Source organism: Akebia trifoliata, chromosome 4 (assembly GCF_017979445.1).
Source record: "Akebia trifoliata isolate Shusen 1 chromosome 4, ASM1797944v1, whole genome shotgun sequence".
NCBI lineage: Eukaryota > Viridiplantae > Streptophyta > Magnoliopsida > Ranunculales > Lardizabalaceae > Akebia > Akebia trifoliata.
The window spans coordinates 39,653,382-39,678,762 of record NC_141378.1 but is presented as its reverse complement, the minus strand read 5'-3'; the positions used below and the strand labels follow the sequence as shown (position 1 = coordinate 39,678,762).

The 25,381-nt window shown below is 35.6% G+C and overlaps 1 protein-coding gene across 5 annotated transcripts; it reads right to left on the bottom strand.

Moving 5' to 3' along the window:
• Positions 1-291: 291 nt before the first annotated feature.
• Positions 292-22,233, bottom strand: LOC147404939 (methionine aminopeptidase 1D, chloroplastic/mitochondrial-like). Of its 5 annotated transcripts, XM_086441058.1 has the most exons (11): positions 21,962-22,229; positions 19,641-19,786; positions 12,476-12,545; positions 11,568-11,772; positions 10,758-10,919; positions 10,620-10,661; positions 10,333-10,404; positions 7,101-7,180; positions 5,913-6,010; positions 5,510-5,557; positions 956-1,733 (listed from the first exon to the last, which is right to left on the bottom strand). In XM_086441058.1, the coding sequence occupies exons 2-11, from the start codon at positions 19,645-19,647 to the stop codon at positions 1,588-1,590; spliced, it is 930 nt and encodes a 309-aa protein (XP_086297184.1). In that variant the 5' UTR covers positions 19,648-19,786; positions 21,962-22,229; the 3' UTR covers positions 956-1,587. The 5 variants fall into 5 exon arrangements, with proteins under 5 accessions (XP_086297185.1, XP_086297184.1, XP_086297187.1 ...); XM_086441059.1 differs by lacking the exon at positions 19,641-19,786 and having other exon boundaries at positions 292-1,733; positions 5,494-5,557; positions 21,962-22,233; XM_086441061.1 differs by lacking the exon at positions 19,641-19,786 and having other exon boundaries at positions 957-1,733; positions 11,568-11,835; positions 21,962-21,997.
• Positions 22,234-25,381: the final 3,148 nt, after the last annotated feature.

The window sequence follows — 25,381 nt, the reverse complement described above, 5'->3', positions numbered from 1 at the left end:
TAATGTAACAGCGAACTATGAATTGGTACGAATCAAATAAATACGAGGTTCGTAGTTGGTTCATCAAAAACATTGAACCTAATGAAACGCCCTTGTTTTGGTGATTTTTAGAAAATTCTCCATGGTATGGTCAAATATTAGAAAGAACCCTTATTTTGGAAATCCCAAGATTTGGTCACTATTAAAGATACCATTTTATTTAAAGCTGATGACATGTTACCTTAACCGAAGTCTTTTTCTATGAGATTAATATAAATGATTTAAATATCGCTACAAAATACCTCTATGAACCGATCTCCTCTCCCAAGGAACCACTTATAACATAGGTTCAAATCATAGTTTTAGCACTAGAAAACTAGAGTTGAGTAACTATCCACCAAGTTTGGTCAACTCAAAACATACAAGTTGATTTGGGTAGCGGTAACACTGGGTGGGGTGAGTCATGTTTGTGTTGTGTTGGGTTGAGATAAGGGTATTATGAAAGTTTACCAAACCCAAACTTGATCCATTTAATAATTGTTTAAAAAATTTAGACCAAACCCAACACATTTTATTAAATAGGTAACTTGACCTGACCCCATATAACCTATTTAATAAATTTCTAATCTTAATTGGAAAAAATAAGTTTTATTTTCACTAGCAAAAATAAAATACCATTACTAAACATAAACCAATTCCTACCCACATAAATTAGTTTCATTGCCCATGGATCACCATATTTGGGAATGAAACACTACATACATCTAGATTTCAATGAAGAGCTCATACTAAAAAATATATATATATAAATATAAATAATTTAGTAAGGAAAGTGTGTTTTTTCCTTTTCTAAAGTAAAAGCTCATAATAAAGATTTTCTGACATACACTCCCTCCCTGATGTAGCATGGGCTAGAACGATAGATTTTTCCACAAGATATACGACTACATATATTTATGGGGATGTACAATTGTTTATCTTAAAGAAAAAAAATCTATGATTTTAACCCCTATCACTTTAGGAAGTGTATGAGAGAGGGGGCGTCTGAAAACGACTCAAAAATTTAACCATTAATTATTTGAAAAATGTATTAAAACACCCACAATTTTAATAAAATTTGAAAAAATGTATCATAAACAAAGTTCTATATCATGGGCCTAGAGTGGGTGAGGTGGGGTGGATTGGCCATGTTGGCCGAACCTCCTATGGACCAAGTCGAACTCGAATTAATTCGGTTGATTCAAATCGGTAAGATTTAATCATCTCGATCTGCTAATCCCTAAGAAGGGAATATTTTTGGTTCTTATGGGATGCCCAGTGTGTTCTACAAGCAAACTGATGAGGACACGAACCAAATCTTCATGGAGAATAATTTTGCCAAAGCAGTCAGGAGTGAGGTCCTTAAGAAGTGCGGCTGGTTTGGGTGTGCCTTAACCCTTTCTTTTGGTGTGTTATACAAACAAGTTGGTGTGGAAATATAATAATATTAATAATCTAAAAGGGTATAGACATATACAAATTATATATTACTAATGAGACTGTCGTAAGAAATTTCAGTATCCGGGAGAAGAATATTCTTAAATATCCCTCTTCATTGGACGCGAGCTTCTAACACTGGGTCAATATCTCAGCCCCGTCTTCGGTAATTAGTATGGTGTGCTCAAACTGCGCAGCGAGGCTTCCATCTTCTGTAACAACCGTCCATGTATCATCCCATGTAACCGTATTAATGCTACCCATTGTTAGCATTGGCTCTGCGCAAATTGATCACAAGTTCTTAGAGAAAAAGAGAGCTCTATAAGTATGTTTCACACAAAATATCTTGAAACTACTATTTTGGATACAAGAATAATGTACCACATACTACCCTACACAAATAATTTATATCCCTCTTACGAAAAGCAAATAACAAGCTTCACTTATTTTCTTCTAGTAATAAAATTACATTCTGCCTTTGCCTTCGGTTTGTTACTAAATAGAGCGTAGCAGAGATGAGGATATTGAGATAGGTGAGTGGAAAGAGTAGGAAAGATAAAATTAGAAACAAATGCATGGGGAAAAAGTAGGAATATAGCTCCAATAGGTGATAAACGAAGAGAAAGTTGGCTAAGATTGTTAGGGCATATTCAACGAAGGCCAGTTACAAAACCAATTAGAAGAAATATTCAATTTGAAGGTCCTCAATGAGCGAGAGAAAGATCCAAAAGAACTTGGATGGAGATAATAAAAGAAAATATGAACTCAGTCTTAATAACAGAAGGCTTGGTTAAATGGACACAGCCAAATGGAGGAACAAAATTCATTAGCAGGCCACAAATCTTTGGTTTGTTATTGTTATTGTTGTTGTTGCAAAAGTCACTTGTTGATAGGCATTTTCTATTATGTATCTCGAGGACGTCAGTTGGGGCATACAGATGTCAACGAGGCTGCATACTGACAATCATTGGTGTAGGGATGTGATAGCTTTACTGTCAATGTCGATGTCATCATGACGTCAGGTGCCATGGGAGACGTCCTACACGCCAAGAAGTATACGGCGTAATGTGTGAGCTGTTGGCACTTGAAAGCAAGTCAGACGCAGGCAAAAGGGGAAGGTGTCTGAGGTTAGGGTTTGGTGGTCATAAGGTGAGAGGCATGTCAAGGTTGTCAGGATCAGAGGATGACGGTACCCAAGGGTTGCTGTCCTGAGGGAAGTGTCAGTTCTGTTGACACCATTTTCATCAATCCCTAGGGAGGCTTGCTATCATAGATGGAACATGTCAGTCTTGCTGACATTGACATCAGAAAGGTGATCAGCCTTGGACAACAACCTTGCCTACCTAACACTGACACCTAGGCTGGCATCCATTGCCCAAGCAAGCAAAGAGAAAGAGAGAGAGGGGTCCTCTATTTAAAGCAGGATGGTCTCATTGATGGGCCTTTCCTAAGCATTGGATCCCAGTCAAACCCCTTATTCTAGCCACGTAATATAAGTCCTTATCCGCGGGCAGTTCTTCTAGTGAACATCACTCCTAATAACAAAAGACTTGGCTTTGAATAGAATGAAATGGAGGAACATGATTTGTTTAGCCGGCCCCAAATCTCTTGGATAAGGCTTTGTTATTGTTGTTGTGACAAAACTCACTCTTAATAATAAAAGACTTGGCTTCAGACAGAGTGGAATAAAGGAACAAGATTCATTTAGATGGCTTTTTACTGTTTTTTCGTGTTAAAACGCAATTACGTGCCGTAATGCGTGTTTGATAACGCTTCAAAAATCTGAGTTCCGAAGTTTTTTTTTTTTAACCACAATTTTGATAAGCAGATGAAAGGAGCTTCTCACAACTGCGTTTAAAAGCGACAAAGTGAAATGACGTAAATACCCTTCATCTAATAACATATTTCCAACGTAAGTCCAATTGTGTAAAACAGAACCCAATCGATCTCTCTCGTCTTCGTTCAACCTAAACCCCACAGACACCTCTAGATCGCTCTCTCACGATGGCAAGCATCTCCGATCGACGCCATCGACAGAACCCACACGGCTCTTTCTCTCTCTCTTACGCCATCAATTCTTCGTTCAACCTAAACCCTACAGACACCTCTAGATCGTCATTGACGACAACAGGCATCTCCGATCGACGCCATTGACAGAATCCACACAGCTCTCTCTCTCTCTCTCTCTCTCTCTCGCACAACTCTCTCAATTGCATAGCTTCTCTTCTTCTCGTCTCTGTCGACAGAACCCACACGCTTTTAACTCGATCTCTCTCGTTCTCACTTTTGTTTTCGGCAACCTAACTCGATCTCTCTCGTTACTAATGGCCTAATCCTTCTCCATCACTATTTCTTCTTCTTTCCCTTTGTTTGTCGGACGTAATTCCATGTCTCTCTCTAAAGGTTTCAGTTTTTATCCTTGAAAAGATCGATTAATTGGTCGACTAGGTTCCTTTGATCTTCATCTGGATTCTTTAGGTGAGTTTTCTAAAGCTTGTTTTGTTGTTCGCTTAATTGTTGCTCGTTTTGTTGTTTGAATTGTTGCTTGTTTTGTTTAGTAATTTTTGTTTGAATTTGTGTGGATGTTACTCACACAGGCATGATTTCATATATTTGTAAAATCAACTTGGAATTTTTCTATTTGTAAATTAGCTACCAAACTCTCAGAATTAACTGATTTCATATATTTGTAAAATAAGATACTCAATATAATTCTGATTTAACAATCCTTCCTTTAATGAAAATTCCACATTTAGATAACGTGGGGGTCGGTCATGTGTGTGCTCCAAAATATTCTTCCACCATATGACCCTAAACAATTCTTCTATAGATGATAAGTTTGACGTAATCCCCCCACCCCACATACACACACAATTTTTTTAACCCTTAGAATATAGTTGATAATCAATGTATATAGTGTCGAATTAGTTGACTAAAAAGAAAAAACATGAGATCCTAAAATCCAACAGTTAAAATTTATATACAGATCCTATTGGTACTTATCTTGAGTTGTTTTTGGTGAATCCACATATACACACATTGATCTAGATAAAAATAAAGGAGGAACAAATTACATTCTTCACTTCGATGATGATGTATTTCTGGCCAACACTTTTTAAACTCTATGTCAATTTAAGCATATTAGAACATTTGTAGTGAATTCTGTATGTTGAGTTCCAATATGATTGACCAGTTTTACCTATTTTTGTGAATTCTATCCCACACAAGTTTCTTGTGCTATCAATAGATTTGAAAATAATGTAATTATGACAAACAATTCTACTTTCTATTAAAAAATTACAATATCGATGGATTTAACCGCGTACCATTCTTAGACGAATAATGTCAAACTTTTTTAGGAACAAATACTCAATTATAAGATGATACCAAAAAAGAACTATTCGATACACTGTTTTTAGTTCATAGTCTTTAAAGAGGATCTGTTTTCATTTTTTATGTGAAGAGGTTTATTTTTTTACCATTGTCGGATGGAAGATATAAATTCAAAAGGTACATAAGGGTATTCTGATAATTTTTTATGCATTCTGAGTGCATTATCAACATTGCGTGTTATGCAATATTTTGTTTATCAGAAAAATTTCATGTCCATTTTTAAGAGGAGATGTTGTCGAAATTTCTATAGAATTATAAATTTTTTTTAAATTAAAATAATTATTTTTATAAAATTTTAATATAAATTTATTATATTTATATATATTTAATGTAATTATATATTTATAAGGGTATTCTAGTAAATTTTTTTGCATTTTGGGTGCATTATCAACCTTAAGGGTATTTTGGTCATTTTACCCTAATACAGCAGAATCCAAAAGCTGTATCAAACAATAATTACCAGATTTTGGTAAACAGTACAACACTTTTACAAAGCTCTATCATGCAAACTTTTCAGTGTTTCAGCTTCTGACAGCATGTCCAACTTTCCTCATGAAGAGTTTTACTTACGAAAAATGAATCATATAAAGCAATACAATTGGCTAAAAACATGAAGAAATAATTTACAAAAGCTAAAAAATGAACCGTGGAAATGTATTACCGATTGTGAAAGTTTGACCCAATACCATGCGCCCAACATCATTGTTTCCTGTTGAAGGAATAAAAGAATTAGTTTCAAATGGAATTTGAAACTTTGGAAGGCACCTTGAGAATATGTTAATAATTACACATGCCTGAGGGGCACATCTCAATGTGCCGGCACCCAAAATGAGAGGCATTGACCTTGTGATCCTTTTTTTTTCTATAGTTATAGGTTTAGGTTAAATTACCCGTATAATAACAACAATAATCTGACAAATAAGCCATTGTAGCCAAATTTGCTCCATGGCCTCCGTACACTAAATGATTATTAATGTTTAATATGAAAATCTATAGAAGCTTTACTCTCTACAGCTAAAGAAAAGTATTATGAATTCCAGTTTTTTTAAGTTTCGGACACTTACTATAATGTAGAATAAGTGGATGAGCGTGCAAAGCTCGTCCCACCCCATGGCCAAAAAACTTCTGGACAACACCATAGTGATATTTATCTGCATGATCACTTCAAAATGTTTTTTTTTTTTAAACTTTGAGATAGGAGAACGATCTCTCAAGTATAAACATGGAACTAAGAATTCAAGTACCCAAAAGGTTACAAGTACAACTAGCATTCATGAGGCAACAGAAAAAAAATTTAAAAAACTGAGAAGGATTTTCACGGATAGTTTGTATGCTTAAAAGGTATCATCGACAAATATCAACGTGTCAATTGCTCATTGGGCTCTAAAAAACAAGTTTAAAGGAGTCCATTGGAGTTCCAATTTTTGAGAGATTTAGTCATTTTTGCACTTTGGCTTATCATTCTACTCATGCTTCTTAAAGTAGACAGGAAAATCTATTGGAACATGAAATTAAACCAACTTTGGCTGGTGTTGCTTTACAACCCAGGTCCTTCAAGAAATGAGTTATTTTCTCAGATGAGAGAGAGAGAGAGAGAGAGAGAGAGAGAGAGAGATCATGTTTTCTCCAAACATGGCATGAATAAGTGAAAGAATTTAACATCACTATAGAAAGTTGGCAATAACAATATTCTATTGATTAAGATGTAGAAATCATCACTGGAAACTTGTAACTAATAAATTACCCAATCTACACCCTAGCTAGGGGGGGGGGGGGTGGAATTAAGACAGAGGGATAGGCTCAAATAATCAGCCCCTTTTTTTTTTTCTTTACAAAATCAACAAGTTTTTCAAAATATTCAACTATTTTTTGAGAACTTTGGTATTTTTTTTTAATTTATCCAATAAATCGCCGATTTTTTCAGTTAACCCCCTTTCTGGTTATTTTTTTTCCCAAAATTTTCATTTGGTAAATTTTGTGACAGATCTACAAACATATTCTAGTTCAACTGATATGCTAATGTGATCTTAAGTCGTAACAAAAGGAAGTGAAAAAAATGAGTCTAGCAATTTTTGGTAAAACAAAGCTGAATTTACTGAATCAAAAATAGGAAAAGGGATAGCAAGAAGAACATCACTATTCTCCACCTCATAGAATCATTTCTACTATCCCCCTGTAAAGTTTCTTGGCCAAAAACAAAAATGAAAGAAACTATTGAACCAAGAACAAAAACTATATAACCAATAACTTACTGTATTGTTCTGCCAATTGTATTGAATTCCACTCCTGGTGCACATATTGATATTGCCTTATATAGACATTCATTAGTTACCTAGAGGACGAAAACATAAAATCATTTCACTTGAGTATAATTCAAATAAGGAACCACAGAAAAGCAACTTAAAGATAAAAAAAAATCAATATTTTAATCGTCATTATTGTTATGCACCCTAAACTGAAATTGAGCTATTTGATAAGAACATGTTATAAAAGATGACTCCATGAAGAATTTAAGGACAAAAAAAAGTGACAAATAGAACAAGGCTATGCAAATCATAGAAACCTGGCACATAACAGAAAAAAGTAACAACTGAGTGCATGGCTGCATGCAACACAAATCCACGTCTAAGCTATCATCTTAAGGCAGAAGATATCATGGTCAATCCAACCAATGGCCTGGATAACGTTTGTATGATACCATATGGTTGAGGCCATGGCACCAATTTCCTATATTTTGTTTTTTGATGGGTACAATGGACTTGAACACACGACCTCTGTGAAAACTGAATATTGGATTTATTCTTGATTTCCGATGGATTACAATCAACCCTAATAGGGTTTATATAGAAAAACAAACCCAACAGATCTAATCAATCAAAGCCCTTATAATATGTTCTTAATCTATTATGAGATTTATCTTAATCTCTATATAAATGATTTGGTGTATCTTTGTACACCTTATTACAATGCATTAATCTAATATTCTAACTCCCTCCCTCAAACTCATGGTGATTGGGGATCAACAATCAATGTGAGTATGCTGAAATCAATGGCCTCGAAGAACAAGATCGCCGAACTAAATTTGCCAATGCCAAGTGCATGTGTTGGTGAGATTATGAGTTGCTGTTGAAATTTGCCTCGTCAAATGTATAGCACTATGAATGTCCTGCCCATGAAAATGTTGTATCCGTATGTGTTGCCCATGAAAATGTTGTATCCAAATGTGTAGAAGAGAAGGATGAGGAGCAAATAGCTCAACTCAAATGGACCATGATTTGTCCATGGTCAGTTTAGGCTAGACCGAAACCTGTATTTTAATCCAAAATGTGAACAGACCTCAATGGGCCAAGATGACCTTGATCGTGAAGGATTAAGAGGCTCAAAAGTGATAGAGAGCTTGATCATTGTAGATTCAAAGACTCTTTAGAGTAAAATGAGCTTGATAACTGGGGTTCAGAGGCTCCAGTTAGGAGCCTTGATCACTAGGGATTTAGAGGCCATTTGGGCTAAACGGAGCTTGATCACTATGGATCTAGGGGCTCGTTGGGATAAATAGGGTTTTTGAGACTTCTTTTTTAACACAAAGAAGTGTTGATCATCAAAGTTTGAGCTCATTGGCTTGGTTTCAAAGACATGAGCTTGTGGTTTAGTGGACTGGGCTTGATATTGCCTATGAAAAGCAAAATGGGGCTTAAAAGAAGTTCCTGTGTGTTTGGGTTGAATTGACGTAGAATCGGCATACAATGAAGCTGTAGCATAATCATCACAAACATCAAGTTTGGTTGTATGTAGATACACCAAAACAAACCCAACCACATGGGTTTGGGGCATATAAACTCCACAAGAAAAATGTTTGTCTTCAACTTTCAACCAAGATGTCTAAAGTCCAAAAAGTATTGTCATTTTCAATGGAGCGAACAATTCGACAGCATTTGAAGCATTGGTGACGTCAATGGCAATTTGAGAATGTTGGAATAGTTATGAACTTAGGTAACCTTGGAAATTTCAGATCTTGCCTAATATGAATGTTGGAGTAGCAATTTGCCTCTTCTCTCTCCTGATTTGAAAACATAATAAGAATTTTTTTTTGGAGAACTATGAATATAAGAGGGTCATGGAGCTTAACTGGGGTATGACACATCCGAGAATGGAGGAAAATATACACTCGACAACCTAAAAGTTGTTTTGCAATGTGTCAAACGAACTGAGCTATGAGTCTAAGCCCACTAATTTCCTATATGTGGCCAACTATTTAATAAAACCCTAATTGTTGGACTGGATGCATTGTTTCAAAACTCGACCAATCTTCATTTGAAACATCAAAGTTAATTGGTGATCAAAAAGGATCAGGATTTAAACCTTTCTCTCAAACCCTAAGCCCATCCCCTCTCACATCCTTTTTTTTTTTATAAGCAAAGGGGTTTTATTGAAAAAGATGAAATAACAAAAAAAGAAGCAAGAAGGGTAGCTTAGATTCGGTTGGGGAGACATACCAAAGAAGCAAAAAACCCTAACAAAAACAAAACAAACTATAATCTCTATCAAGAAGCCAATGCCTAAGTCTACCTGAACAATCTAGCAATGACCAATCAAAAAATCAAGGAGTCCCATCAAAATACAAAACCCTCAAAATATACCCACTCGAACTCCTGTGGCTTGGATTATAACATGTTTACATTAATATCCAAGACTGTGACACTAATATTCTTAGTTTCCTTCAAAGACTCGCATTCTTCACTTTCCATATACCCTGAAAAATTGCAAATGTAAAGGCTCCAAAAGATTCTAACTCTAGTATTAAACATGTAATTGGACCAACTGCCAAACAAAACCAATACTAAACTATGATGAATCCAGTACAAGTGGATGAACAGAAAGAAATGATCCAGGCAATTGGAGTTGTTGTATAATGAAGGGGGAGATTAATGCTTTCCCTACATCTCTTACACATGATACTTTAGTTCATAATGATTTTTTTGCAAGCAATCAGATGATCAATGGTTAGAATTCTGTATAAAGAGACCGATAAAAAAAAGAAACTATTTTAGATTGAATTATTGACCCTGAATAAAAGACTTTGGAAACTAATGACCTGAAGAAGGGAGCAGAGAGGTATAAAAGGTCTATTATGGTTGTTGCATTTTTTTTTTTTTTGCCAGATATTATTGAAGAGCTTTTTCTTTGGAGAGAAGAGGATTCTCTTTGTTGATTTCTATTTTCCCAGTATCATTCTTGCTTTCTTCTTCACCTTTATTAATTGTTTATGGCATCATTCTCATTAACTCCCTAAACATCAAAAACCCTCATATTCCCCTTAATTTCCCACTTATCAAAAAGAGAACTCCACTAATTTTCATTAAATAAAGATTACAAAAGAAAATTAAAATTAAAAAAAGAATGAGACTTAGAAAATTTGTATGATAAGAAGCATAAATATACTACAATGTATAGAATATTATTAGGTTTAAACTTCCATAATTATACCTGAACCAGGCTCTTGGCTTCCTCATCAACATTTCCACAATAGAATGTAGCTGCTGTATCGCCATGATAGCCCTGCATATAATAACCAGGTTACATTGTTAGATATAATATATAAAGAAAGTAATACCATTTAGGAACACAACCAAAATCATACATAAACTTCAAACACAAGTTACAAGAGAAAAAAAGAATCCATAGTTGAATTGAAGCCTAGTGGAAGATTTTTCTGTTCACTAAAAACTCATAATTCAACATAAATACAAATATTAAAAAAAAAAAAAACTCACATTCAAATAAAGAGTAACGTCAATATTGATTATGTCACCATCCTGCAAACCAAAATATGTTAAAGTAGATTTTAATTTGATTTATAGATTCAATTAGCTGTAATGAAAAAGAAATTTTATTGTTTATGTGGGAGTGACCTCAAGTGCACAGGAATCTGGTATCCCGTGGCAAATGCATTCATTCACAGATGTACAAACACTCTTTGGAAAGCCACCATAACCAAGAGGAGATGGATATGCTCCATTGTTAATAATCATTTGGTGAACTTCTTCGTCAATTTCATCAGTTTTTATGCCTGGCTGCCAATGGAACCAACAACAAAAGAAATTATAAGTGTCAATTAAAATTTTCAGGCGAAAGTAAGGTGCCCCGTATGATCACTTGTAATTATCTGATAGGATAATTTACTAAAACGTGCACCAAAAATTACAAATTTTTTTTACCAAAATGGTGCACTATTCAATTTAATTACCAAAACGGTAATTTACCATTTTGGTAAATAAGTTATTTTATCAAAATGACAAATTTTGAAATGAACAGTAATTTTTGTAATTTCCGTACCAAAAGTACCCTTTCAGCTTTGTTTTATAAAATAGCATACATGTCCCTCATTTAAGTAAAACGATAGAAATATCACGGAGAAGTTAGTACAGTGATGTTTGCTTCAAAAGAAAAACATCACAATGGAAGAACTTATATGACACAACAGTGATATTTCTATAAGTATACTTAAACAGGGGATATGCATACTGTTTTATAATAAAAAAATTCTATAAGGGTATTTTTGGTATGAAAATTACAAAAATTACTGTTCATTTCAAAATTACCGACATTTTAAAATAACTTATTTACCAAAACAATAAATTACCATTTTGGTAATTTTCTCTAATCTGATTTCTAAACCTGAACAATACCACCAATAGTTGCAAAGAAGTGAAACAAGTCACCTTGACTAAAGTCCTTGCATACTCCAAAACCTGTGCTGCAAGCTTTCCAGAGGCTTTCATGTGCTCCTTCCCCTTCTCATCATGCATTTCGGGTAAATTTGAAAGTTCAAGTGGCTGTTGTGAATTAACGTAGGGTGGCCTCGGTATATGATCTGGCACAAATCGAAGAGGAGAGACTTTTCCAGGCTGTAGTTGTTTGCGTTTACTGTGTGGCAAGTCATCTTCAAATTATAGGCTGTTAACCAACCAACTACTCCAAAAGACCGATCTGTTGGAGAGGGTGAAAACTATGAAATAAGAGGGTCATGGGGCTTAAGTGGGGTATGACACACTCGAGTGGAAGAAAATATACACTCAACACTCCCCTTCACCCATAAGGATTGAAACAATTGAATCTGTGACCTATACGAACCTAGCACATTGATACCATGTTAACCAACCAACTACTCCAAAAGACCGATCTGTTGGAGTGGGAGAGAACTATAAATATAAGGGGGTCACGGGGCTTAAGTGGGGTATGACACACCCGAGAGTGGAGGAAAATATAAACTCAACATAGAAAATATTTATAAAGCATATACAAATATAATCATACAAAAACACACAAAAGTTTGTAAGGAAAAATATTTGTGTTCTTGTTGTACATATTATGATTTGCTCTGATTATGGATAATGTCTCACATCATCAACTCAGCATCTCCGGTGTGTGAGTGCGTGCAAGCATTTGTGTGCGGTGGGGATTGGGCATAATAGCTGCAATAACAAGTTACATGCTCTGCCCAGCCCTAGTATCAATATTTTTAGAGAGAAAAATTAAGTGTGAAACGATTACGAAAAGACAAATGATGCAAATGTACTTGATTTCAGTGAATGTCATCTTGCTTATACTAGAAAAATATGTAGCATACCTTTTATTGAATAACAGATCGGTTAAGCTAGAAAATGTTCTTGTTAACCGCATTGATACCCGTTCCGTTCCTGCTTGCATGAATAAAAACAGACCAAAAGTGAGGGTACAAGTTAGTTTTATAACTAATTTCAAGAACATTCATTCAAATTACAACCATGATTCTAGGTTTGTAGTGTGTGGTGCCGAGAAATTAATATTTCGACAGCATGCTTGGGTAGAATGTAAGGCCAACTTTGCCAGCATTATAATCCCACCTGGAGAGGGTAGATTAAATTTTCCAGGTTCAAATTTATTTGTCTATATGAAGAAAGAAGTTCCTACAATTGTAGTTCTTCAGATTTGCAACACTCCCATGCTTAAAAAATAACACAAGTATAATTAATAGTGTGGCTTACATAATAAAAGATCATCATCATCGTTGAAGCCTTATCCCTAAGATTTGGGGTCAACATAATAAAAGATGAATTCATAAATTAATATTTATTTTATAATACATATGATTTCCACATAATGAAAGAAAAAAAACACAATAACAATGCTTCAATTTCAAGACTGGATAGTAACTGTTAAATAACTACCAGCTGTGGAGGAATCACTCCCTGGTATGTAGCATGAGTGCTACTGTGGCTCCATTTAATGCCCATAGGTCCAAAATTTGGGACTGGTGTTATGATTGTTAGGACTGTTTTGTTGTGCTGATATGTTTTTTTTGGTGGCCTCTTTTTCTTTAAAAACCATTAGTGATCTTTGGGATTGGTTTTTCAACCTCGAACTCAATTGGTTACGCAGTGGTTTTGGGACTGATTTTGGCATCAAATTGAGGACTGTTTTTATGGTATGAAGCCTGATTGTTGGGACTTTTTATGACATATGCGGGGGCTGTTTTCGTGCTAGTACAAAAGGTTGATTTCGGGTTACAAAAATGCAAACTTTAAAAAGATTTAGTGTTCGTAAAATTATTATTCTAGTCAAATTGGTGTGACCAATCAGAGAGTGCGAAAATTCAAAGTTTCAAGAATGTATGACACAATCGATTCGATTGATCCAAGGTCTGCTAGAAATCTCAATTGCATATTCATTTATTGAGTTGACATGATAATTTGGTATTAGTTAAAAAATATATGAGTTGATGTGGTAAAGATGCATATCTGGCCAAAAGTATTGATTCATAGCAAACCCATACAAAATTATGATGATGATGAAGCCATGCCCATATACTAGGACTTTTGACGCTAGTCCTGTACAAGGTTAACCTTAGTAAAATCATTGGATCGTAGTGGAGACCAAATGTAAAAGTTGGGCGGATTCCGCGCTTAACACCTTCTGGGATCCGTAACTTGACTCCCTAAGGGCCCGTTTGGATACAAAATTATGATGATGATGCCATGCCCATAGACTAGCACTTTTGACTTTAGTCCCCTACAAGGTTAACATTAGTATAGTCATTGGATCGTAGTAGAGACCGACTGTAAAAGTTGGGCAGATTCCACGGTTAAAACCTTCCGAGATCCATAACTTGACTCCCCAAGGGACAGTTTGGATACAAAGTAGAAAGTAGGTGTGAAGAAAGTAACCTTGAAAAAAGTACTTTTTGAAAAGAAAAAGTATATTTGGTAAACACTGACTTTTCTGAAGTCAAAAAATGCCTTCTGACTTTTTGACATAAAAATCCTTAGAATTAGGTGGTTAGGAACAATCAGTCAGTCAATTTCAAACAAATTCACATATAGAGAGACACTGCAATCGGAACAACCAATTCACAAGTCGAAGGAAAAAAAAACAAATGGCGGCCCAACTTTTACTTATTACACCCCAATTTCTTAAATTATTTTATCACACCCTAATAAACATTAAAATACATCATTCAAACATTACAAAAGTTTGGTTTAAATTATTACCTCAACATCTTTACTATTATAACGAGAGAAGGTGGAGTACAGGTGGTTCAACATCAAAATTTGAGTGGTCATAAATGTCCCCACTTTTATATTTAAATTTAATATTGTTGATAGATGTCCTCAAGAAAATATCCCAAGGACGCCAATTGGCGTTCACATGGGCATAAACACCCCTAGGAATCAGACCTGGAAGCAGGCGTCGGCGTCAACATTGCAATGGGCGGCACAACGTGGGCCTCTGTTGCCCAAGATAAGGGATACGGCACCAAGGAGGGGGGAGCTTCAAGGTGTAGGTTTGGTAGCCATGAGACAAGGAGCGGGCCAGCGTCAAGGACAATGGGAGACAATATCCGGGGCTTGGAGTTCTATGAGAGGTGTCAACCAAACTAGCACCTCTCCTTATTAGAATGTCAATAAAGCTGACGTCCCTTTTATTTATCAATCCCTAGGGAACCTGTCACTGCCACAGGGGTGTCAGTCCTGTTGACATCCCTTTTGTCAACCTTAAAGGAAAGCCTACTGTCTAAGGTTGACCACTATAACAGAGAAGGTCAGCCCTAGATAGCGAACTAGCCTACCTACCCCTAATGTCCGGGCTGGCATCCGTTGATCAGACAAGCAAAAAGAGGGAGGGATCCCCTATTTATACTAGGGTTGTCCCTTTGATTGGACAAAGATCAAATAGCTCTAGAATCAGCACTTGCCCAAAAACCAACCAAAGATCTCTATTTGTCTTCGTCTCTCCCTTACCACCACCTAACCTCATCCCTTTTCTTTGCTACCGGAACAGTTCAATTGCCCCAGGCCTAAACTTCAGGCAAAAGTGCATGAGAAACCACATGCTTGGACCCACTATTTCCTAGTCCTTTTCAACACCCCTCCTGAATCTAGCTACTTACTATAAGTCCTTATCAGCGGGAAGTTCAATTTCGTGAATATTTGGCGACGCCACTAGGTATGAGAGACCTAGAAATCAGAGGGGATTCCCAACTCTTAATCAAGCAAGTCAACGGAGAGTTTGGGGTGAAAAGACCACGATTGGTGACCTAACGGGCTGAAGCTCAACACCTGTTGAAAATTTTTGAGGGGTCACTACTAACCCATGTTAGAAGGAACTCAAATAGATATGCGGAAGCTCTGGCTACATTGGCGACAAAATTGAAGTTGGAAAGGGATGACGCAACTGTCCACGTCGAGAGAACAATGCCACGAAATTGAGTAATAGCACCTGCGGCGCAAGAAGAAAATGACTGGAGTGAAACAATGCTTAAAGAACTAAAAGACCCAAATACCAATCCATTGACAACAAGCAAATTTTCTCGCATGCAGGGACGGTTATACTTTCGAGGAACCAATGGCGTTCTCGCGAGATGTGTCACAATAAGTGAAACAAAAGAGATATTAAAAGATATACATGAATCCTCATGTGGGCACACAAACGAAATTCCACTCCATCGGCGAATTCAGAGGCAAGGTTATTATTGGCCAAGCATGGCAATGACTCGAAGGCCCAACAGGGGTCTTGCCTAGAATGCCAAGATCCTCCTACACAAGCCGAAATATTGTTAGGGGAATCGGATTGGACGAGTCCTTATGAAAAATATCTCAAGGATGGCGTACTACCAGAGGATAAGATCAAGGCTAAACTACTCATTCAGAAAGCAGGCAGATTCAAGTTGATAGGAGATTGTCCATTTAGAAGATCGCTTAAGGGCTCCCTGTTAAAGTGTATTGGAGAAATGAAGGAGAAAAAGTATTGGCAGAAGTGCACGGAGGCGACACTGGAGAACACCAAGGTCGGGAGAAGCTATTCCAACTACTCCATTTGGGGTATTACTGGCCGACAATGCAAGAGGATGCCTCCCTCTCAGGACAGAGGTGCAAATAGTGTCAGTTGCACGGAAATCTCATCCATGCCTTGGCAATCTCATTGCATGAGATAGCGGTGCCTTGGCCATTCCACACATGGGGAATGGACCTCATAAGACCAATTAATCCAAGATCCTCTAACAGGCACATCTGGATCATCACCACCATAGAGTATTTCACCAAGTGGGTAGAAGCAATCCCAATCAGGACAACCACGGGCGGTGTAATCGCGAATTTCATCAGAGAAAATATAATCTGTCGTTTTGGTGTCCCGAAGAGGGTAATTACTAATAACGGAACTGCATTCGAGAACAAGTTCGTGAGGGAGGTAACAGAGAGATACGGTGTCCGGCACTACAAGTCTACACCCTACCACCCGAAAGGAAATGGACAGGAGAAGGCCATTAATAAGATCTTACTAAATATTTTGAGCAGGATAGTTTACGACCATCACAAGTTCTAGCATGAGCAATTGCCACTAGCCCTGTGGGCGTACAAAACGTCTCCTAGGAGCTCCATTGGCGCCATGCCATTCGAACTAGTTTATGGCGAGGAAGTTGTTCTACCTCTAGAGATCAAGATGAGGTCATTCCAAATTCTACAAGACGCGGCACTTGCGAAAAGTGAGAGGGCAAAGGAAGTACCAGTGCTGAACGCAATGGGCGTATGAGAAGATGGTGTGACAAAGACAGTTTAAGGAAGGCGATTTGGTTTTGAGGGTGGCACTGCATATCAGGAGGAACCTAAGTGCCCCCAAATTCACCCCCAACTGGAAGGGGCCTTACTCGGTCGAGAAGGCACAACCAAGTAACTACTACGTTCTAAAGACAAAAGAAGAAAAAATCACAGAACCAATCAACACCAAGTGGCTAAAATTGTACTACCCATAGATGTTTAAATTTTGTATTAACGCTTGTACCAAAAAGAGAAGCATGATGAAGGAAAGCAAAGAGAATTTCTCATTCAAATTTTAACTCTTGTACAATTGCAAAAATCTATCTATCTACATTTGCAAATTCTTCATTACCCAGAAAATTGCAACCCACGGCCTTAGAATCACGTTGCTTAGTTTTCAAAATTACAAAAATATCCTTTTTTATTATCTAATCTACAAAAACCCTTTAATCAATATTTAAATAAGCCCTTTTGATACATGTGCATTTTGCACATGCCACCTTTTAGTTACAAATAATTATAACACATTCAAACAACTTCATCAGTTGTTCACAATTAGGATTAAGCTCATATAAATTCCTAAATCTAAGAAATAGACCTAAACAAAAAAAATGACACAAAGAGTTTCTATTGGCACTCCAACTTTTATACTTTCTCAACCATTAACGTTTTTTACCTTTTAATTGGGGATGTAATAAGTAAAAATTGTGACGCCAATAGCAATTCTATAAAAATATCACCAAAATAAGAAATTGCAGAAACCCAGATTTCATTGAAGTTGTGGTACATCAGAAAATCTGAATTTCATATTAGAAAATAAAGAAGTGGTGTCTTCCGATTTTAATCCTACACCGCCTATTCTCCTTATCCATCATCACCTTCAAACCCTAACCCTAATTTCAACCCCACCACCATCATCATCAAATCTTCGTCAAACCCATCTCCAAATCCAAATCCCTCAATCTCCACCTTTTCACCACGACAGCCCATCATCAAAATTACCACCACCAACAACAACAAAAGATATTTTGATTGATTTGCAAGAATAATGGTGGGAAGAAAAAGAGAGAATACTATTTTAATTAATTTGCAGAAATAATTATGGGAAGAGGGAGAGAGAACTTACTGTGATATGGAGCTCGAAGAAAGGATCGAGAGATTTATGTCGAAGAGAGGATCAAGAGTTTTATTGTCTACTTTTGAAAGTAGAAAATAGTTTTTCTTTACTTTTTAAAAACTAAGAAATTTAACTTTTTAAAAGTTGATTTTTTAGCTAATCCAAACGAACTTTTTATCTTTTTGACTTTTGAAAGTTAAAAAGTTACTTTTTAAGTTGTATCCAAACAGGGCCTTACCAATAATCTCTATCGTAGATTGACCTAGATCCAATTCGAAGTCAATCATGGTTCCTAGACCTAAAACTAAGTAGAGACTCCAACCAAATTAAAAGAGTCCAAAGCGGATTCACTCACGGAACGAGACGCTTCAATGGCAACTCTGTTATGGAAGTCGCTTAATTGATTTAGTTTATGACAAAATTGGTGCATGCTCCGACTCGAAGTGGTACAAGGGTCGATTCTTCATAGTTTTTTTATGATTTAGGCATTGAGTAATGGATTACTTTGACATATTATTATCATTTGGTTGGATAGGAAACATGACTCATGAGGTCTCTTTTGAATAAAACGTTGTGCAAGCAGATCTCATCTAATATCTGATGTCTTTCTTTTAGAGGGGGGTTTTCATAAGGAGAGACCTCACCGGCAAATTCCTTTTTGGAGGTTGGAGCAACTGTATCGACCATGATATTATCCAAATTGAGATGAGATTTGTATTTGAAGCCTTTAAATTTGTAAAGTTGAAGAATTTCCCTCGAGTAATAATTAGTTCGGACTCTTCTTATTCTATCAATTGCATTCAAGGTATTGTTGAACCATCATGGAAGTATGCTTCTATAGTTTGATATATTAAATTGAATTTTATTAGCGAGAGACTAACAGAGCGTTTGATTTCTTACCCCAACTGGATTCTTCATTTGATGGTTTCTTCGTTAGTGATGACAAGGGGGGTGTCCCTAATGAGTTGATAAATATTATCTGTGATGATCTTTATTGTAACTATATTCTTGTGTAATTTTTCCAGTTTGGAATAAAGGGCAGAGTCCCATTAAGCCCAACTTAACGATAAACAGAAATGAAAACTAGTTTAAGCAAAAAAACTCTAAATTCAGATTGTGTCATCACAAATTGATGCTATATATACTCTCCATTGAAGAAGACCAACACTTTTCTAGCAAGAGTTAAAGCACAAGAAATTCCTATTGGAGAGGAACTACTGCCCATGTTGTAATAGAGTACTACAAGGCACATAGAAGAAAACTACCTCTCAATTAAGAGAGCAATACCAAGAACTCCAGAACTCAGCATATGCCTTCAAAAACTCAAGTTATACATATTCTCATACCTCACTATAGCCTATTGTCAGAGGTTTTAGTTCTTATGAAAAATGATAAACATGTTTACATGAAGTGCTAACTTAGCTAAGTTGGTAAGATGTGTGGAGAGTTGTTCACATGTCCTAGATTCAAAACCCTTTGAACCCAACTTCACTTTGCTAACTCCTAATCTTTTACCTATCAAAAATGTATACATGTAAGACGTAAATAGATGTTCTATACTTTTTTTTCACAAGGGTACTTCTATCATTACATAATGTTCTTACCAATCATTCCCAAACCTCAACCTGATTCATCATCATCATTGTCAAGTGAATTTGCATAATTTATCATGACCTCAAGATCATCGATGGAACACAAACCCATCTCTTGATGTTGTTATCTTCTAAGCTTCTAGGCACCAGTGCGGTACCTGCCAAAGAGTCTTCCATGCTAAGTTAGAAGATAGCTTAAAAAATATAGAATGATCAAAAGTCCAGTAACAATGGTTTACCTTTTATATTTATAGAGATAGCTCTCCTTAAACCTTAATTTGGCAGTTTTCTTCTATTAGCCTCCTACCATGATCAGTGAAATTAATCATGATCCAGTTTCAGGATTAGCTTTGTAAATTATGTTTGTGGAATATTTTCCCATCAAGGAAGACGAATCCATCAAACGAGTGAATCCCACCATTCCTATGGAGTTGGGTTATCCATGCAGTATCATTTCCCATCCCAAGGTATCACATTTTCCTATTTGTGTTGAGCTGACTAGGTCAGGAGTTTGTCCTTCCCTTTGATCAATACAAATCTCAAGGAAATACATGTATGCTTATGAGTAATTGCATATTTTATCATACACAACCATCAAAGCCTTATCCTAAAATTTTGGGATCAACTAAACAACTCTTCGTCCTTGATTTAAATTTTGTCCAAAGAATAACATGCTGGCATTCCGTCTACCCTAATGCTAAAAGTTCAGCCCAACTTGTGAACTTTAGTAATAATTCATTTGATGATGATCGATTTAACCTATTATCAGTTCTTGTGGCTTTGTTATTGTTGTTGTTGTTGGTTATGTCTCACTTTTCAATAAGTTTGGTAATGAGCATAAAAACCATTGCAAAAGGAAAAAAGAATTTCATGTTCCTCCTTCAAGGAAGGGAGTTTATAGTTAATAATAAAACTTAAATAAATATTGTTATTAACCCCACCCAAAATCATTCCGATGCTTCAAATCGGATAGAGCCCAATCTGTTGGCAAGGCAAGCTCACACTCCCAAAAATATGATCAGTCAATCAACCATGGGATGATCATTGTTCAATTAACACTCAATCAGGCCTACCCATTCCCATGGGTTCTCCTTGATTATCACAAGACCCACTAGAAGCTGGACTTGTGGGTGGCCCGTCCACACCACCATCTTTGGAGTCCGGCATCAATTCGATCTCCTCTCCACCCGAGGGTGAGAAAGCAGCTGATGTTGCGTGTGTGCTATTGATGTGGCAATAGAACCATTGATCCCATCCGGAAGATGGATTATGAAGAAAGGATTGCCACTCTCTCATCGATACCAGCTTTTATACGAATGTGTAGGGGTTGGTTTAGAAGATCAAAGAGAGGGAGAACAAACAGTTCGGGTCCTGAGCCTAGTCATGAGGAATAGAAAGAGAAGTTGTCCAACCTGGCAACCCCCTCTCCCGGCTTTTATAGTCAAGTGCTTCAGTCCCCCTCCCCTATAAAGCAAGTTATTTGTCTAACCATAGCTGCATGTTCATTGTTCTTAGATAAGTAAAGAATATTCAAAAACCCAAAACCTTCATCAATTTTTAGCATGTACACAAGTTGAAACTTTTGAGTTTTGCTCTTCTCAATTTCGTAGGCCTTGTATGACTTGTGAAACTCTGGTTATTCAAGGGAAGCTTCTTGTACCCATCTAACCAACTTTAGTGTTTCGAAGTTCAAGTACATTAGTAAGCATATAAAGATAAACATAACTCATTTCATGCAATATATGGTTCATCATAATTTACACCTTATCCCACTTTCGAGATATTGGTGTTGGCAACATTAATCCAAATTTCTTCATTCAACTCTATCTAGAGATTTATCTTTATTCTCAAGGCGTGTTCAAGCTAAGGTTGTATTCCAAATATTAATGGGAAATTTCTCCCTCAGATAAATGGTCCATTTTGAAATCTAAATTTCACCTATTTTTCAATCAATCACATAAGGGTTCCCCTCTTTCTTTAATCCAAGACAATGGTTATGTGTGTTAAGATATTTAAGCCACACCATTCAGGTAAAATAGTTAATTTGTATAGATAAGAACTCAATTTCACATTTTTTGAACCTTAATCACATATATTTGAAAATCAATTGAGAATGGGTTTTCATATTTTTCCCAAAAATTTAGACATACAATCACACATCCGAGAAAAAAAATGAAAAAAGATCAAAAGGGTATAAAAAATTTCATATCTTGAATCAAATACAAGTGACACAAACCAGTAAAACAATCTAAAACCTCCACATAGATAGAATTAAGAGAAAGCTTTAAAAAGAGGTAAGAAAGCGAAGCAATGAAGCAAATAAAGCTAAGCACCTGGATTGTAACGAAAGAGATAATGGTGAAGATGCTGTGTGGGATGAATGAGACGATCACCTAAGAGAGAAGTGAGGAGAAGAGATTGGAGAGATGAAGTGCGCTTCATTTTATTTTCTTTCTTGGAGATTTGAATCTGTTAATAATGTTCCCAAAACATATGAAGTATAAACGAGTTCTTGCCTTCTTGGTGGACAAATTCTCTTCCCAAACAAACCTTTAATTCTCTTCTTCATGTCATGACTCGGGCGGAGCTAGTAAGGAGCTGGTGGGGGCGATTGCCCCACAGAACTTTGAGACACCCCTATATTTTCAATTAATTACATGCCCTTTTGTCCCCACTCCCTCACCTCCCTCCAATTTTCCCCCCACAACCTCACCTCCCTAGAATTTTTGCCCCCGCCCCCTTCAATTTTTAGTTTATGGCATAGCCTCTCGACCAGGCTTTCTCATATATTAATTGAAAATGACCTAAATATCTTTTTCTTCAATTTCTAATAAAAAACTTGTGAATTTCTCCCTAAAATCATTTATCTTCAAGTTCTTCAACTATACAACTAACCAAGGGTGGATTTATATTGGGGGCAATTGCCCCCATAAGACTTTTTGAAAACTACAGGAGATAGTCATAATTTAATTTAAATAAAAAAGTAAATAGTTCTATTAGTTTGCTATTATAGGAATTTTGAAATTTTTTATATTAGTAATTTGCCCCTATAGAAGTTTTAAAATAGTTGAAGGATTTTGAATTAATATTCAATTTCTCTATAGTCTAAGTCTCTTCTCCACAACTCCAACTCCCTCTCTCACGATCTCATCTCTTACAAGCCCTAGACAACTCCGTCTCCACCACTACCAGCTGATAAGGCGAAAAGAACCCCTCGAATTTGAACCTCGAAGAGCTCTTAACAGGCAATGTTTCTTTCGTTGCTTTTAGGTATGTAATTTCTCTCTCTCTCTCTCTCTCTCTCTCTCTCTCTCTCTCTCTCTCTTATTGTGGATATCGCTATTTCGTGAGAAGTCTCTTTGTATATAAAGGGGGTATTCAAACCTTGGATGAAAATTAAAGAGTTTATACAAATTTTCATAGGAACTGGATTTTGGGAAGGGTGAGGATTGATGGAACATCTTCATTATAAGATTTGAAGTCTCATTTTGGAGATTGATTTGGTTTTCTACTTAGGATTTGATTTTTGGATAAGTTCATTCATGGAAGAATTTTTTAAAATCTAGGATTTCTACTTGAATTTTTAAAATCAAGTTAACATGTTTGAATGAAATACACTAATCCTTTTCTTTTTTATTTTTTTATTTTATTTTATTTTTTTAATTTAAAATGATGTATTTTAATATAAATTTGGATAGTGTAGGATAGATATTTTCTGATTTTAGTAGTTTTCTCTTTAATTCAAAGCCTCATAAGTAACATTACAATTGTTAGTAGTATTAGAGTTTGATTCTTGTGTTACGTCAAATATGTTTGATGATTAATGTAAGAGAATAATTTTTTTTTTAATAGTAACTAACTTTAGAGATAAACCGACTTTGATGTTGGAATCTTTTATCTTGAGGTGTGTGTGTGTTTACAAAATCTAAGTTTAGACCATAATATCATGTTCTACAATTGGAATTGAGATAAATCTTACTAAGTTGTTAATGAATACTCCTTTCAAATGTGTTGTGTTTCCTTGTTATCATTACATAAGCATGTGGTGTGATAAAGGCACTGGTGCGTTAATATTAGTCTTTTAAATAAATTGTGTGCACATTTCCTTATTTAGTGTAGAATAAATAATTCAATAAATTGGTGTGCTACCAATAAAAGTTAGTATTTATATTTTGACAATTTTTCGTAATATTTTTCTTAATTATTTTTTATATTTTTTACTTACCAAGTATAGTTTTGTAGGAATCTTTCAATTTATTACATAACCTAAGCCTCGATCATTCAACGGTCAAAACTCTTCCAATTATGTTATTCAAATATCAAAATTAACTTCAAACTACAAAGGCACCCATTTTAAACTTACGCCATTATTTCTTTTTATAAATGTATAAGGGACGGAGCCCAATTGTTAATTTAGTAATAAAAAATTTGTATTCCTTTTATGAATATACAGGAGGGCGGAGCCCTATTATTTATTTATTGATGAAATATTATTATTCCTTTTATGAATATGTAAGGGGGCGGAGCCCTATTGTTAACTTATTGATACAATATTATTATTCCTTTTATGAATATACAGGAGGGGTGGAACCCTATTGTTAACTTATCGATACAATATTGTTATTCTTTTTATAAATATATAGGGGGGCGGAGCCCCATTGTTAATTTTTTTATGAAATGTTGTTGTTCATTCTATGAATATACAGGGGCAGAGCCATATTTGTTGATTATTGATTATGTTTATGAAATTATGATGTTATTAACTTTAATTTTTATTGTTCATTAAAATTATTGATTATGATTGAGATTGTATTAGTTTTTGTTACCTTTCATTTACATGTAAAACTATTTTTTAACGTTAGATTACATAATTTTATAGGATAAAATAATAAGTATCTTTAATATATAGAAATATGTTGAAAATTTTGATATTTAACTACATAAATTAAATTTGTAAATCAGATATGGATAAATTTTTTATAAGAAAGTCTAATTTGAAACAACTATATATTACTTGAGTAAGAAATGATCTTAGTAATGATGACATGTGGCGATGTTCAAAGCATAATCGTATTGAAATCAACCTGAAAGATCTTCTTTTGAATCCTAGGTTGTGAAACAAAATTTTAGATTATAATTCTAATAATCGAGATGAAATTCGTAGAACATACTTACAAAAAGGCCCATGTCAACCTCTGAAATCGCCTCAACCCATTTTCACTAAATAGTTCGAAGGGGTCCGATTTATTAAATGAGGGACTTTTGAAAATGGGAGTCGCCACCTAGTTTAGGTCTTAGAACCATAAATAATTCCAAACGGATATGAATCGGTCCACGGATCAAGGATATGGGTAAGAGGTCAGATTACGGGTTTCGAAAGGTGTTAGGCACCGAACCCGCCCGATCAAGATGATCGGTCTTTACTACAATCCAAAATCATCCTATGGTCAACATATAAAGATTACGGTCAAAGTCACAGTCCAATCATCATCATCAATTCATGTTGGATTTTCCAACCAAATCCCATGGCTAAAATTTATCCCAATTATCACATGATTCTTCTTTGAATTCCACAAAGTATGGGAGGGTTTGAAAAAGCCCTAATCAGCTCCATGGCCTGAAATCAATTAAGAAAGTCCACCTGCAAGTATTCCTCAAACTGTCCAAGATAGAAAATCATGAGAATGTTTTGAATGGGAAGATTACAAACAGAAACCTGTCAAATTGGGACTTATAATATTTCCAAATTAGGA